This window comes from Leucoraja erinacea, chromosome 28 (genome assembly GCF_028641065.1).
Source record: "Leucoraja erinacea ecotype New England chromosome 28, Leri_hhj_1, whole genome shotgun sequence".
Lineage (NCBI taxonomy): Eukaryota > Metazoa > Chordata > Chondrichthyes > Rajiformes > Rajidae > Leucoraja > Leucoraja erinaceus.
In genome coordinates, this window is record NC_073404.1 from 12,975,571 (window position 1) to 12,990,945 (window position 15,375).

At 41.1% G+C, this 15,375-nt stretch overlaps 1 protein-coding gene across 1 annotated transcript in view; it reads right to left on the minus strand.

The window, feature by feature from the left end:
• Positions 1-15,375, minus strand: part of ywhae1 (tyrosine 3-monooxygenase/tryptophan 5-monooxygenase activation protein, epsilon polypeptide 1) — a 48,825-nt gene that overhangs the window by 10,494 nt on the left and 22,956 nt on the right. Inside the window, exons 2-3 of the mRNA XM_055657761.1 lie at positions 10,129-10,328; positions 3,454-3,560 (exon numbers count right to left, since the gene is read on the minus strand). Coding sequence (XP_055513736.1) covers positions 3,454-3,560; positions 10,129-10,328 — 307 coding nt within the window. The remainder of the gene's footprint in view (positions 1-3,453; positions 3,561-10,128; positions 10,329-15,375) is intronic.

The following is a 15,375-nucleotide window of genomic DNA, read 5'->3' on the forward strand; positions in this document are numbered from 1 at the left end:
GCTCGGGCTGCGGGCGAACTGCCACTTGTCGCCGTAGCGGCCCATCGGGGAGCGGATTCCTCTGAAGTTGGAGGGACAGGAAGACACAGCGGCTTTTGAGAATGGTGGGCAATCACTTCCAAAGTTCTGCCCACACACTCAGTACACCTCTCCTACACTTGTCTCCCGCACTAAGATCATCTCGCAGAGAAGGATCCCAGCCTAACCCTCCCTATTCTCTCCTATTCTGCAAGAAAAAACCTACATTGAAGACTCAAACTCGCGATCGAGTAACTGCCGGGATCGAGGCGCAAACTCGCGACCTTACGGATACGAGCCGAGCACTCTACCACTGAGCCAGCCGTTAAAATCTACGCTAAAAATCTTCTATTCCGAAAACCGAAAAATTCTGAATTACGAAAAGTGTCTGGTCCCAAGGCTTTCGGATAAAAGGTTGTGCACCTGTAGTCATGTTTAGTATTTTATTGCATATCCTTTGCATACAATGACTGCTTGACGTCTGCGATTCATGGACATCACCAGTTGCTGGGTCTTCTCTTGTGATGCTCTGCAGGCCTGTATTGCAGCCATCTTTAGCTGATGCTTGTTTTGGGGGTTAGTCCCCTTCAGTTTTCTCTTCAGCATATAAAAGGCATGCTCAATTGGGTTCAGATCGAGCGATTGACTTGGCCACTCAATAATTGCGCTTTATTTAGCTTTGAAAAAACTCCATTGGTGCTTTAGGAGTATGCTTGGGGTCACTTCAGAATTCATTATGCTACTACCATCAGTATTTGTATCATCAATGACAATAAGTGAGCCAGTACTTTTAGCAGCCATACATGCCCAGCCAATAACACCCCCACCGCGGTGTTTCACAGATGAGGTGGTATGCGTTGGATCTTGAGCCGTTCCTTCTCTCCTCTATACTTTGCTCTTGCCATCAATCTGATACAAGTTAATCTTCATCTCATCTGTGCACAAGACCTTTTTTCCAGAACTGTGATTGCTCTTTTAAGTACTTCTTGGCGAACTGTAACCTGGCCATCCTATTTTTGCGGCTAACCAGTGGTTTACATCTTGCAATGTCGCCTCTACTTTTGTTCATGAAGTCTTCCGCGGACAGTAGCCATTGACAAATCCACACCCGACTCCTGAAGAGTGCGGAGGTCTTCCTTGGCCTGCTAGGCCCTTTGTGATTAGTATGCTCACCAGTGCTCTCTTTCTTTTTAAAGATGTTCCAAACAGTTGATTTTGGTAAGCCTAAGGTTTGGCCAGGCATGATATTTACCTCCAGAAAAAAAGTAGGAAGTACTAGCCGGGGGTCCAGGAGGCCGGTTAGGCCCCCCCAGTAGAGTACAGGGGGCTCCTGCATTTTCAATAAATTGAAAGTGATTCCCAAGCATTCTGCTGGCAGTTTACATAACAGAAACTTAGAATTTTTATAATACATAACTAATAAAATAACCCCCAAAAGGTAAACATTTCATGAAATAAATGACTTCATACAGATAAAAAATCGTTACAAAAAATGATACCTGAAATGTCTCTTTGCCTAGCACTGTGTGCAAACAGCACAGAAAAAGTGATTTTGGGTGCAGCCATCTTCTGTTTTAGTAAGGGAAGCTGGTCGGTGATTGGCCGCAATGTCCCTTGGATACTGCATCTGATTGGCCACCGAATGACCGGCGCATTATGTGGTTGGACAACGCCCTTAGAAAGAGCGGCTCATTGGACGGCAGGAGACCAATTTGTTGATTGGACGGGAATTTTAAGGGAAGCTGGTCGGTGATTGGACGCAACCCCCCTCAGAGTCAGCGGTTGATTGGCCGCCAAATAATCGGTCACAAAAAATTAAAAAATAGTAAAACAAAAAAAATCGGAATTCCGATTTAAATCGGAAGATATGCCTGTTTGGCTGATGTCTCTAACAGTTTTATTCTTGTTTCTCAGTCTCATAATGGGTTCTTTGACTTTCATTGGCACAACTGTGGTCCTCATTGATAAACAGCAATAAAAGTTTCCAAAGGTGATGGAAGACTGGAGGGAAGACTAGGTGCTGAGAGCTCTCTAATACCTGCATGGAAGAGGCAATGAAACCTACCTGAACATGAAACCATGTGTCCCAAACATTATCCTGCCCTGAAATGGGGGGGACGATGTATAAACAGCTGTAATTTCTACATGGTGAAACCAAAATGTATAAAAAAGCCCTTTAAAAAAATCTGACATTGTGCACTTTAAACACATGTGGTTTTTTCTATTACAAATCTCAAATTGTGGAGTAGAAGCAAATAAATAAATGATGGGCCTTTGTCCCAAACATTATGGAGGGCACTGTGTCTCCTCTGGACTGCCTCAAATGTTAGGGCTCTGCATAGTACTCCAGGTGCAGCCTCACCTGTACAATTCTAACAATATTTCACTCTTTATAAACTTCAACTCCCTAGAAATAAAAAGCTTTCATAATCACCTGTTGTATGGACTGAAAACCTTCTGTATTCATGGATAAACACCAACACCTCTTTGCAATCCATTCACTGGTAATTTCTCTCCATTCAGAAAATATTGCTTTATTTAACTCAAGTGCATGACTTCATACTTTCCTGGATTAAACTCCATTTAGGTTTTCACATACTCGCTCAACTACCTATATCCTGTTGCTGCGAACAAATATCCTCATTTTACCATACCTTCCAACCTTTGTGTCATCTGCAAACTTACACTTTACTGCCAGCTCCAAGTCGTCAATATAGATGGTAAATATTGAGGGCTGAGAATAGATCCCATGGGGCACTGCATTCGTTGTCCTTCCAGCCTGATAAAGGACCACCTTATTCTGACTCAGCCATTTGTGAAATGTCCAGACTTCAATTCACATTAACACACTTCCTTCAATACTTTGACCTCTTACTTTATCGAACAGGCTTTTATCAGCATGAAGAATTTTAACAATAGTGTACTTTACTGCTTAATAGCATCCTTCTTCCCTGCCCGGCCCAGCTGTGATGCAGTTTGATAGGATGGAACAAGCTCAATCATAACTGGCTGATTTTTTGAAGATCCACATGGAGACACTCTGATCAGTCACCCAATAATTATTTTTGACTGATATTTTATTTCAGCTGAGGTACTGGCTAATTACAGAACCCCCAAATGTTGTTCAAATAACAGCTAACTCCAATAATTAATAATGAAGGGTCCAGAAATCCATTGTGTCTTGTGATCATATGCACATGAGCAATCAACTACTAAACAAACAATTATGGTAACATTTATTTTACTCATCTCTTAAGTAAACTTTGGCTATTTTATTTTCCATAAACACTGCTATTTGATAATATCACCAGCAACTGAGAAAATGTAGTACAATTGCAATGGCTATAACTGGCCTTTACTCATGGGAAGAGTCAGAGTTCAGTTTATGGCAACATCTGTACTTCTCTGTCCCAGCACGTCCCACCTGATACGTACATTTTATAGTAGAAAACCTTCGACTCCCCAGTGGTGGCAGCAGGAATGAGGTGCTTATCCAGTACATCCAGAATGTCATTACAAATTGATTTCAGCTCATTCTCAACCTGAAATGACAATAGCATTTAATACACGCTCTAGTGGCAGGATTAAGCAGCATTACATATTGACACAAGATAAATAGAAATTCAACAATAAGATGAGGCAAAATTTGTGCGTTTAGGCTTACAGTGACATTTACATATTGCAGATACCATAAAGCTAAGGAATGCAAGACATTTAAAATAAAATGTTGTCATGCATTCAGTCATCACTGGTAGGCTAATGAGTTCCAAAGATTACCACAAGTTCAGTTTTACTTATAACATATTCCAGAGCATCTTTCTCATTTTATAAAACAACCAACAAACAAACATGGGTATCCACAATGAATTCAAAATAAGCACTTTTTAGTTGAGATACCTTTATTGGATGGCATTGTTGTGGGAATACATTTATTACGTGCTCCTACGCGAAGGAACTTTATCCTAGTAGTTTTGTGGGGCCAATTAACGACTCAATGTCTCACACACCACATGCAAAATACTGAACTAAACAAAAGCACCAGAAACACTTTCAAGTAATTGATACATTAATTGATTGGAGGTCTCCAATGATGCACCACAGGGATCGATGTTGGAACCTTTTGGGATGAGAACAAGCGTCCTGATAAGTTTGCAAACAACAAAAATTGGAAAGGTACCTTATGAACAAAAGGAACTTCTTGTTGTACATTTCACTCCTCTTCTCTCCTCATCAGACACCTTTGTCATCTCTTCACCTCTAGCCTTTGGCCACCCATCTGCTAAACAAAACCCCTCGCCTGTATCCACCTATCACTTTCCAGGCTTTATCCCACCCCACATCTTCTCCAGCTTTCTCCTCCCCCACCATTTATAATTAGTCTGAAGAAGGCCCCCCATCCGAAAAATCACCTTTGTATTCCCTCCACAGATACTGCCTGACCCACTTACTTGTTCTAGCTTTACTCATCTCCAGTTCACTGCGTCTCAATTTCTCATCTGGGATTTGCCATAAGCATAAAATAAAATCATTAGTGATTCAGGCATTAAATTTTGTACCTAGATGTCACACTTCAGCATCAAATAATAACGGTTTGGTTAGGTAATCACTAGCTGCAGACAATCCATACACATTTGCAGCAATTGCATTGAGTGGAGTTGGAAGAAACTCGTGGTATTACACTGGGTCAGGCCAACCCTGTATACTTCAGACCCGCCAGGATACTGGCCTTACGTGAGCAAGGAAATTACATATTTCCATGGCCCAAGATTGGGCATTTCAGAAGCTTGGAAATTGCAAAGTTGGCAGCAAAATGGCTCTGTGTTGTTCTAAAAGAGGATCTATTGTACTTATGTATAATATGATTGCACTGGATATCATGTATTACTAGCATTTCAATGTGCATCTGTTCACATGACAATACTTTAATTTAAGCAGTAAATGAACCAAGCCAATTTCAAGTAATTTTTAGTGCTGGGTGTCCCACAAGCTTCATTTCACGCACAACTCCTCCATGGAGAAATCCTTTAGGACTGAGATGAGAAAAACATTTTTCACACAGAGAGTGGTGAATATCTGGAACTCTCTGCCATAGAAGGTAGTTGAGGCCAGTTCATTGGCTATATTTAAGAGTTAGATGTGGCCCTTGTGGCTAAATGGATCAGGGGGTATGGAGAGAAGGCAGGTACAGGATACCGAGTTGGATGATCAGCCATGATCATATTGAATGGCGGTGCAGGCTCGAAGGGCCGAATGGCCTACTCCTGCACCTATTTTCTATGTTTCTATATTGACAAAATGTTTACTCAAGCTAATCAATATTCCTATACTCGGCTCATAAGGGCCTCGCCCCGAAACGTCGTCCATTCCTTCTCTCCAGATATGATGTCTGTCCCGCTGAGCTACTCCAGCTTTTTGTGTATCTTCCCTATGAAACTTTCTTATCCAGGTATGTCTAAATCTTTTTTAAACATTGTAATTGTACCCGCCTCCATGGCTGACACTGGCAGCACGTTCCATATATCCAGCACCCAATTTGTGAAAATGTTGCCCCGCAAATCTTCTAATCTTTTTTCTTTCTCACCTCGTCGAAGCCCTCTAATTGACTCCTCTACCCTGAGAAAAAAGACTGACTGTTCACAAACTGTTCACACGATCTACACACAATATGATTTTATATACCTCAAAGGTATATACCATCAGCTGCAGGAAAATCTCAGCCTATCCAATTCCTCATTTTAATTTAAATCCTCCAGTCCAGGCAACATCCTCATGAAATGTTTCTGCACCCTTTCCATTTTCATGGCATCCAGTACATAGTGATCTCATCCATTGAGCACAGATGCAGATTAGAAGGTATTAATATGGATCTCCCACCTGCTTCAGTTGAACATCTCAATAGCCAATTAAATTCCCGCAGGCAGTCAACGGAATGGGGAAAATGCCACGCATTTTTAAACTCGATTTGATTTCTACCAAGCAGGAGTCAAAACAGCTCAATTTCTATCAGATTTCGACAGGGTATTTGTGTCAGGGCACATGCCTGTCCCAGTAGATAAATCAACTCAGTCTATCCCTCTCTTGTCCTCTAACTCTGCAACCTATTATCTCATATTCATCGATTCATCCTGGGTTCTTTTTGCCAAACTAAACGCTAATTTACAATAGCCAATTAAACTACTAACATGTTTCAGATATGGAAAGAAACATGCCATTGGTCGAGGAGAACAAGAAAACTTCACAGGTCAGGATCAAACTCAGCTGTGAGGCAGCAGAACGGCACAGCAGCTTAAAGCCGGTTTCAAATTAAACCAAAAGTCTGCAGTAATTGCTGTGCAAGGGATCAGAAAATTTACTTTTGATTTCTTGAACGGAAATGTTAAAATATTTCCAAACTGAAGACAAATGAATAATCAAACCATTTCCCAATGTTCCAAATGGAGTTTCACTAACATAGCAACATATATTTAGTCAAGTTTAACTACCCTTCTAATTAGATCAGCAAGTGAAAATTATCACAAAAGGAATATGGGAAGAAACTTCAACAAATACTTAATTATAAGCAGCTTCTCAAAATCTAAGGATATTCTTGGTCCAATGTCTCAGCTCCACACAAAGTACAACCTGTATCAGCCATCCACTAAATGCTAGTTTGGATACGCTCTGCATTATTCTGCCATATTGTGATCTGTAAATCCCACAAGTACTAACTGAATTTGGAAAGAAACATGTAAAATGCAAGTTTGCAAAAAAAAGTTTCACAACCCAAAGGAAGGGTAAGGAAGGAGGAAGGAAAACACCAGAAGACACTGAATTTTTGCCCGTGTGGAAAAAAAAAGATAATTGTCCCATTGTACTAAAGCTAACTAAATTCACTCCCATACACCAACAAGAGATCACAATGGTTATTAACTCAGAGCAACAAGATCATGTACATAGGCAGGGATTCTGCACTACACAAAATATTGTGAAGTACTAATGTTACATAGCTATGGTGGATTATAAACCATATGAATTTCTAAAAAAAGGACCTGCCGTCATAATTTAACTGAAACCTATATGCTAAACATCAACCAGAGCAACAGGATGTTGGAATTTATTCATCTAATACTCAGCAACCTTCAAATCAGATGCTTTCCCCATAAATCTCTTCCACCAGCTCGTGTTCAGCATTCCCAGCCACAAATTCCTTGCATACCAAGATTTCATCTTGATCACAGTCTTACTGATAGTACATTAACAGTAAAATAGTGCAGGGATGAACTGCAGATGCTGGTTTAGAACGAAGATAGACACAAAAAGCTGGAGTAACTCAGCATCTCTGGAGAGAAGGAAGGGTGATGTATCGGGTCGAGACCCTTCTTCAGACTGGTTATGGATAAGGGAGATAGACGATAATGCAGAGAGATGCAAAAAAAAGTAACGATGATAAAGGAATCGGGCAATTGTTAGCTGTTTGTTGGGTGAAAACAAGAAGCTAGTGCGACTTGGGTGGGGAAGAAATAGAGGGAGGGAATGCCGGGGCTACCTGAAGTGAAATAAATCAATAATCATACCACTGGGCTATAAGCTGCCAAAGCGAAATATGAGATGCTGTTCCTCCAATTTGCATTTCGCCTCATTCTGACAATGGAGGAGACCTAGGACATTCCCACCTGTGTGGGAATGGGAAAGAGAATTAAAGTGTTTAGCAACTGGGAGATCAGGTAGATTCAGAGCGGCTGAACAAAGGTGTTCAGCTAAACGGTCGCCCAGTCTACGTTTGGTCTCACCGATGTATAAGGGTCCACATCTTAAACAACAGATACAGTAGATGAGGTTGGAGGAGGTGCAAGTGAACCTCTGCCTAACCTGAAAGGACTGTCGGGGTTCCTAGACAGAATCGAGGAAGGAGATATAGGGACAGGTATTGCATCTTCTGCGGTTGCAGGGGAAGGTACCTGGGGAAGGGGTGGTTTAGTTAGGGGATGAGTTAACCAGGGAATTGCAGAGAGAACTCGCAGAAGCCACGATCGGCCAGCCCTCTGCTGCTTTTCACCACCCTCAGATCGGTCCATGCCGGCCACAGCCTAGCTTGGGCCCAGTGGGGAGGCCTGCTCTATGACCTGGATAGGTGCTGCCTCTACCCCCACCCCGGTGAAGAGAGAGGGGGGGGGGGGGGGGGGGGGGGGGGAAGAAAGAGGACCCTCCTTCTCTGCCCCCCCCCCCCCCCCCCTCTCTAGGGAGTGGTGAATATTGGGACCCATGGGTGAGTGGTGGACTATTGCGTTTGGGAACCAGCCCTCCCCACCCCCCTCCCCCTCCCCCTCCCTCTCTACCCCACGCCCTCTCGAGCCGCGCCTGCGCAGTTGGGGGTTATGCGAGAGTGGATAGGGCGGGGGATGGGGCAAAAGGAACAAATTAATAATATTAATATTCGGGGGGGGTAGTGTGTGTGGGGGCGGTTAGTGTGTGCGTGATGCCGACACCCCCCCCCCTCCACCAAGGGGATGGGACCCAACGGTCTAGTATAGCTTAAAAGGCAATCACTAAACTTGCAAGGTTCTACTTTGCTACTACCACCTGGCAATTCGTTGCAGTTGTAATATTCTCCACTCTGGCATTTTTCTTGTTGCACTAACTCTTGTACTTGTGTGTGGTTTGATTGTATCCATTTAATTTTCCTGAAAGGGCCCAAATCATTTTCCATTTTATCTCAGTATACATGACAACAGTACACCAAATTGCTTTCAAAGGTGAGGCACTGGAGTATTTTTGATGAGAACACAATATATTGCAACGTCAGGAAGTGTGTAATTTGAGGGGAATTTAATGGCAGTGGCTTATCCACATACCTGCTACCCATGTTATTTTAGATGGTAGAGGTTGCAGGGATGCAAATCATACACTGCGGCCACACTAATCTTGGAAGGCGGAAATATGTAGATGGAATAACAATTAAAAAGGTTGTCATCCTATAGGTGCTGATATGATGTTGAACTAATTGGTAGAGTAGCCCATTATGCCTCACTTGTAAATTCAAAGTCAGAAGCCGTAAGCTGGGGTTAGCACGTTTGTGGATGACACCAAATTATGTGGTAGAATGGACAATGAGCGAATATTTGAATAGGATCTAGATCAACTGAGAATGTGGGCCAAGGATTGACAGATGGAATTTAACTTTGATAAGTGTAAAGTGATACATTTTGGAAAGATAAACAAGGGCAGGACTGAGTAGAACAGATACCTTCCACGGTACAAGTACATAGAGTGATACAGTGTGGAAACAGACTCTTCGGCCCAATTAATTATTATGTAATTAAGCTGGAAATGGTGCCGGAGAGGTTCACAAAGATAATAGGACTGGAGGGTTTGAGTTTCAGACTGCTAAGGCTGGGGCTCTCCCCCATCTCCTCCCCCAAGAGTGTAGGAGCCTATGGAGCAATCTTATTCTTAAAGAGATATAAAATTATGAGAGGCGTATATATGATGGATGCTCACCATCATTTTACCAGGACAGGGGCTGGGCATAGATTTAAGGCAAGGGGAATGATTTAAAGTGGATATGAAAGGCAACCTTTTCAATACAGACAGTAGTGGATATGTGTTGAGAGCTGCGAGAGTAAGTGGTAGAGGCAAGTAAATTACAACATTCGAAAGACAGGTACATGGATAGACAAGGTGCGAAGGGAAATGGGCCACACACAGGTAAATGGGACAAACTCAGATATATAACTTGAGGAATTTCTGTGATATATCTCAACAACACTTTTTTCTCCTTTTGAAATAACGCTCAAGTTTTAAGGACGTTATCAAGATTTCCACCAGTTGCTCTGACAGAATGGCTGCCTAGACAATCCCAGCGTTGGAATAGTCCCTTTTCAACCAAATCTGGCAGGGCCCTCACCATCATCTCACCTGCCATTTTTTCCTGCATTTTCTCCAAGGAACCTTTGCACTGGACAATGAAAATAAAATTGAACAGAATTTTAAGATACGTCTATGTATTAAAAAAATCAAACTCAATGGCTAGACGATTGGACATTGAGAAATCAGCATGTCAAGCAAATTATTTACTGCAAACAAATGCCACACATCCACAATTTGTAAACAATAACAAATCACTGGCCTCACCGTCTGTCTGTATTCACGTATCATTTTTAGTTTCTCCTCTCCACCTTTGTTCTCTTCCTTCTGCTCAATACTGCTGATTATCCTCCAGGATGCTCTCCGTGCTCCAATGACATTTTTGTAGGCCACAGACAGCAAATTCCTTTCCTCAACCGTCAACTCCACATCCATACCAGCTACATTCTTCATTGATTCGACCATTTCTGTTGGACAAGGAAATGCGCGTATTGGTCAATACTTGTTACAACGCCAATGTATTGAATGACAATTACCACAGTTTTGCAAGTTTACCATTTCAATATTTTATGCAAAACAAATGTTTGAATAATAGATGTCACAAGTTTTACCATCCAAACATCAACAAATCATTTGCACTAATACTCCATACTCAAATTAACTAGAAAATCATTTAGGACTTGAGCGATGTTCCGATACTTTTCCGATGCCATGCAGCCTTCCAGTGGTTGCTTTTCTCGTTTTCAATCCTAAAAATGTCAGCTTAATTTCATTTAGCATTACATTAAGGTAACTCAGTGGCGCAGCTGGTAGAGCCACTGCCTCACTTGGGTTCAATGCTGTCTATGAATGCTATTCGTCTGGAGTTTACACGTTCTCTGTGGTTCTATGCAGAGCTGCCAAGTTTTGTCAGAGCATTTCAGTATTCTAGTACCTGAAAATTAGTATTTTGCTGAGGTGCCATTTTGCTGAATAAAAATATATTTTTTTAATATGTGCGGTCATACTCATGTAAGAGTACAAGAATGCATAACTTGTTTATTGTGTATTTGTAATACAGTTTATTGTGTATTTTATGTCATCGCTGCGTTCTTGCATTTGTCCAGAAGTTTATCATCGAAAGTCATTTGGTAACATCGCTGTAATCTCTCTATATCTCGTTCTTTCTCGCTCTCCTCCTCCTCCCCCCCCCCCATCTCTCTCTCGCTCCTTCTCTCACCTCGGCATTCCCGGAATCATTTGACATTATGCAAAGACAACTGCATCTGCAGTTCCTTCCTATTGAAGAAGAACCCAGGCTCGATACAACTCCTACAGGCATGATATTCACCTCCAGAAAAAAAGTAGGAAGTCCCACCCGCCCACTGCACCTCGGCAATGGGAAATCAGTGACTCGTTGTTACGATAATCTATGGGCATTTTTTTTTAGCTCCGTATTTAACAACGCAAAATCGTATTTCAGTATTCTTATTGCATTTCCGTACGAAACACGAAAAATCCGTACTACTTGGCAGCTCTGTTTAAGAGTTATCTCCAGGTGCACCAGTTATCTCCCACATCACACTGACATGCGGGTGTGTAGGTAAATTGGCCTCTGTAAATTTACCCCTTGCGTGTGGGGAATGGATGAAGAAATGTAATAATGATCAATGGCCAGAGTGAATTTGGTGGGCCGAAGGGCTCGTTTCCATGCTGTATTTTTACACTAAAAATTACAAAAGTTTCCATTAATATACACAAGGGAGCCAACATGCTGAATTATACAGAACAAAAAATCAAAATGGACAAGAATTATGCTACATTTTACTAACCCAAATACGTTAAAATCAAAAGCTATTAATTTTACATGGTTTTGACCACTGAACTTGATTATTCCCATCAAAAAATAATTCTCAACATGCAACTCATTGTAATTTGCCTGTAATTTTAGTCCCAGACATGATAGGCTTTTTCGCAATTTGCTGTCTGTTAGATGTCAAGTACAGCACTTCCATATTGGTCAAGCACCTAAAGCAACTTTGCTTCAGCACACAGAACAGCTTCACTATTAAACTATATACCAGTAAAACACTTGCTTTAAGGATTAATCAATTTTGCTCCAAGTAGAATAAATTTAGAATCAATCTCATGAACAGCAGAGAAAAACACCCTTCAGCATTTATGCTGACCGCTCTGGCCGTCTACATGAATCCCTTTTGCCTGCATCAATTCCATATCTTTTTATGCTCTGCTCATTCACAAATACCTGTACAAATACATCTTAAATGTTGTTACTGTTCCTGCCTCCAGATGTACCTCTGACAGGTCACCCCAGAGACAAACTACTTGTAGCGAAGAAAAAAATACAGGGAAATGTGCCACTCCCAGCAGAAGATGCTTGCAACACTGCAGTACATGACAAACTCATCTCATCCACTCCAATGGACGTCCAATAAACGCATGTTTGTATATACAGGCCATGTGTAAGCCAGCCATTCATAACCAGGGAAGAACCTGTACAATCATTAGAGCCAAAGCTTTTCAAAAAGCACTGATAGTTGTTTAAATGCAGAAACATATATTACTGAGCAAATACAAATCACTCACAAAACTGTTCTGGGCAAAAACTTCCCACATAATCTCCAATAAAATAATTTATATAAGCACCAATAAGCACAATGCTGCCTAAAATAGAGACTGGTTTATGTCCTGATATCCACAATTAGAAGAACATGTTCCACTTTCTGTGTTGCATTAATCTCATACCAGTATTAGGAATTCCTGAGGGGCCAGAACCAGTACAAGACCTTCAAATGTGTACTCCTACTAAGAATCACATGCTTGCCACAACTGTCAGATATCAATTCAAGTTATAATTATGACAAGGTGCAAGGGCACATCTCATCAAGCAACCTATTACACAACAACAAACGCAAATTCCACTTTTAAGCTGAATCACTGGGGCGCAGGAGGCTGATCGGTGACCTTAGAGCTGCATAAAAGGCGTATAGTCAGTCTTTTATCCCAGAGTAAGGGAGGGCATGGGTTTATGGCAAGAGTTGAAAAAAATCTTTAAAAAGGGACCTAAGGGTCAGCATTTTCCATATAGAGGCTCTGAACATATGGAGCAAGCTGTCAGAAGAAGTGGTAGATGCAGGTACAGTCACAACATTTAAAAGACAATTGGGACAACTACATGGATAGGAAGAGTTTATAGTGGCACAGGCATGTATGGTTAGTTTGGTCAGGCAACTTGGTTAAACCCTATTCGTCTAGATGATAGAGCCTAATCTTGTCAGTTTTTGCAGCACACTTCACTGTTTACACATTAAAACAGTTCAACATTTGGAAAGTTCTGTGTTGTTTCACGTAGGCACCTCTTTTAGGTATGCCTGGAGCGGCATGCACTTGTGAACTCAAACCAGGATTTTGTGTTTTTGGATCATTTGGGGCTGTTCCTGGGAATTATGGGACCCATACGGGCAGAATGTGAACAAAATGGACCAAACATCGTAGTTGTGAGGTGTGTTCATGCCATTAGTTTTAAATTAATTTGGAAATGAATGGGGCAGAGTACATGTACAGTTGGGGGGTGGGTTAGAAAGGTAGTCAAATATAGATAAACTAGGTCAGTCCAGACATGAGCACGTAAATGTACTTGAGAGGATTGGATGGCTAAATTGCATTCTACTTTGAAAGCAAAAAGATTGTCTGGTAAGGCAAATGAACAAGAGCATCAATCATCATTTCAAAATAATTACCAAGACATTGTTGAAATGACAAGACTGGTGACTCAACCTTTCATGGTAAGAATGCTCCAAGTATGATATGGAAGAAAGTGAGGGCTCACTGCTATATTCAGTAGTGAGGATAGGCCAGAAAATGTTCAAATCATCGCATTTGGGTGGAGCTTAGAAATTAAAAAAAAAAGGGCAACCACTTTGCTGTAGTTACAGGTTTACCAACAGTCAACAGGAGAAAGAGAAGCCAACTTGCAAACACAATGCATCCATGCAATAGAGTCACGGTAATAGGAAATATCAACTTTCCCAATATTAACAGGGATTGCATTAACATGATAGGAATAGTAGGGTGGATTTTCTTTTAAATTGCACACAGCAGAGCCGTTTGAGCCAGCATGTAGACAGAAGGGATAGTATTGGACCTCACCTAGGGGACTAAAGCCAGACAAGACATATAGCCGAATCATCTGCGCTTCATTAAATAAGTTTCAAGATAATTCTGAAAAGCGATAAGCGTGTTCTAGAAATTAAGGTGCTTAATTTGTGATGGGGAGGGGGAACGGGAAGAGAAAGAAAACTTGTTTCAATATTATAAAACATGATCTCGCAAAAAGTCACGTTTTTTTTATTGTCATGTGTACTGAATGAAATTCTTACTTACAGCAGCACGACAGATTTATAAACACAGTACTCAATAGATAATATAATGAACAAAATAAAAACATTCAATAAATAAAAAAAGTGCAAAAAAAGCCCAAAGAACAGCTACTTGCAGGTAAGTGTACATTTGAGAAGTGCAAGTCATAAAAAGGAGATTGTTGAGAATAGGGCAAATATGTTCCCATAAGGGTGAAAAGTAAGGAAGCCGGTCAAGGGGACTCTGGATGGCAAAATATATCAAACGTTCAACAAACAAAATGCATGGCTGGCATAGGGTACTGAAAACATGAAACAGTCTGGAGTAGATCATGTGAAAAGAAGTATCTCGAAAAGAAAGTAGGAAGGCAAAGAGGGGCCAAGAAAGAATGGTTTGATTGTTTTTTCACTGTCACAATATTACTGGTAAACATGATTAGGGAAAATCTCAAGATTCTCCCAAGTATAGAAATATCAAGAAGGTAACCAGGGATATTATGGGCCAAGACAATCTATGGGTGGAATCAGGTAAGTGGTGAGATCCTTGATAAATATCTCATTTTATTTACCAAGGAGAAAGACTTGTAGTTGTGGAATTCAGGGAAAGAGGCAGGGATGTTCTAGATATTACAAAGGAGGATGTATTACATGCATAATAGACAGACATATCCCAAGGGACCTATGACACGCATTCCAAACTGCTCAAAGGCAAGGCGCCCGATTACTAAAGGGCAGAAAATGCAATATCCTTATTCAAGGACAGTCAGGTAATTATGTTCCAGCAAACTTAACATCAGTGCAGCAAAGTCTGGAACAAATTGAGATCGGATTAATCTAGAGGGTAGTAGTATACATTTGGAATGCACTGAGGCAGTTACATACATCATTTAAGAAATAAGCATGAGCACTTGCTACGGAAGTGAAAAATGGGATGGTTAGTGTGGATGGTTAACTCGGTGGTTCACATGAACATTGTAGGATAAAGCACTTGTTTAGTGCTGCATTACAAAGGAAATTACAAGACAGGCCAGTTGACTGCGTTGAAATAAGAATGAGACCACTCTAAAATATCTCCAATTAGAACTAAGACCTTAGTGGGCATTAGAGCTAGCTGGAAATAAGACACAACTCAGTCTAGCTTACGATAGAAATACCT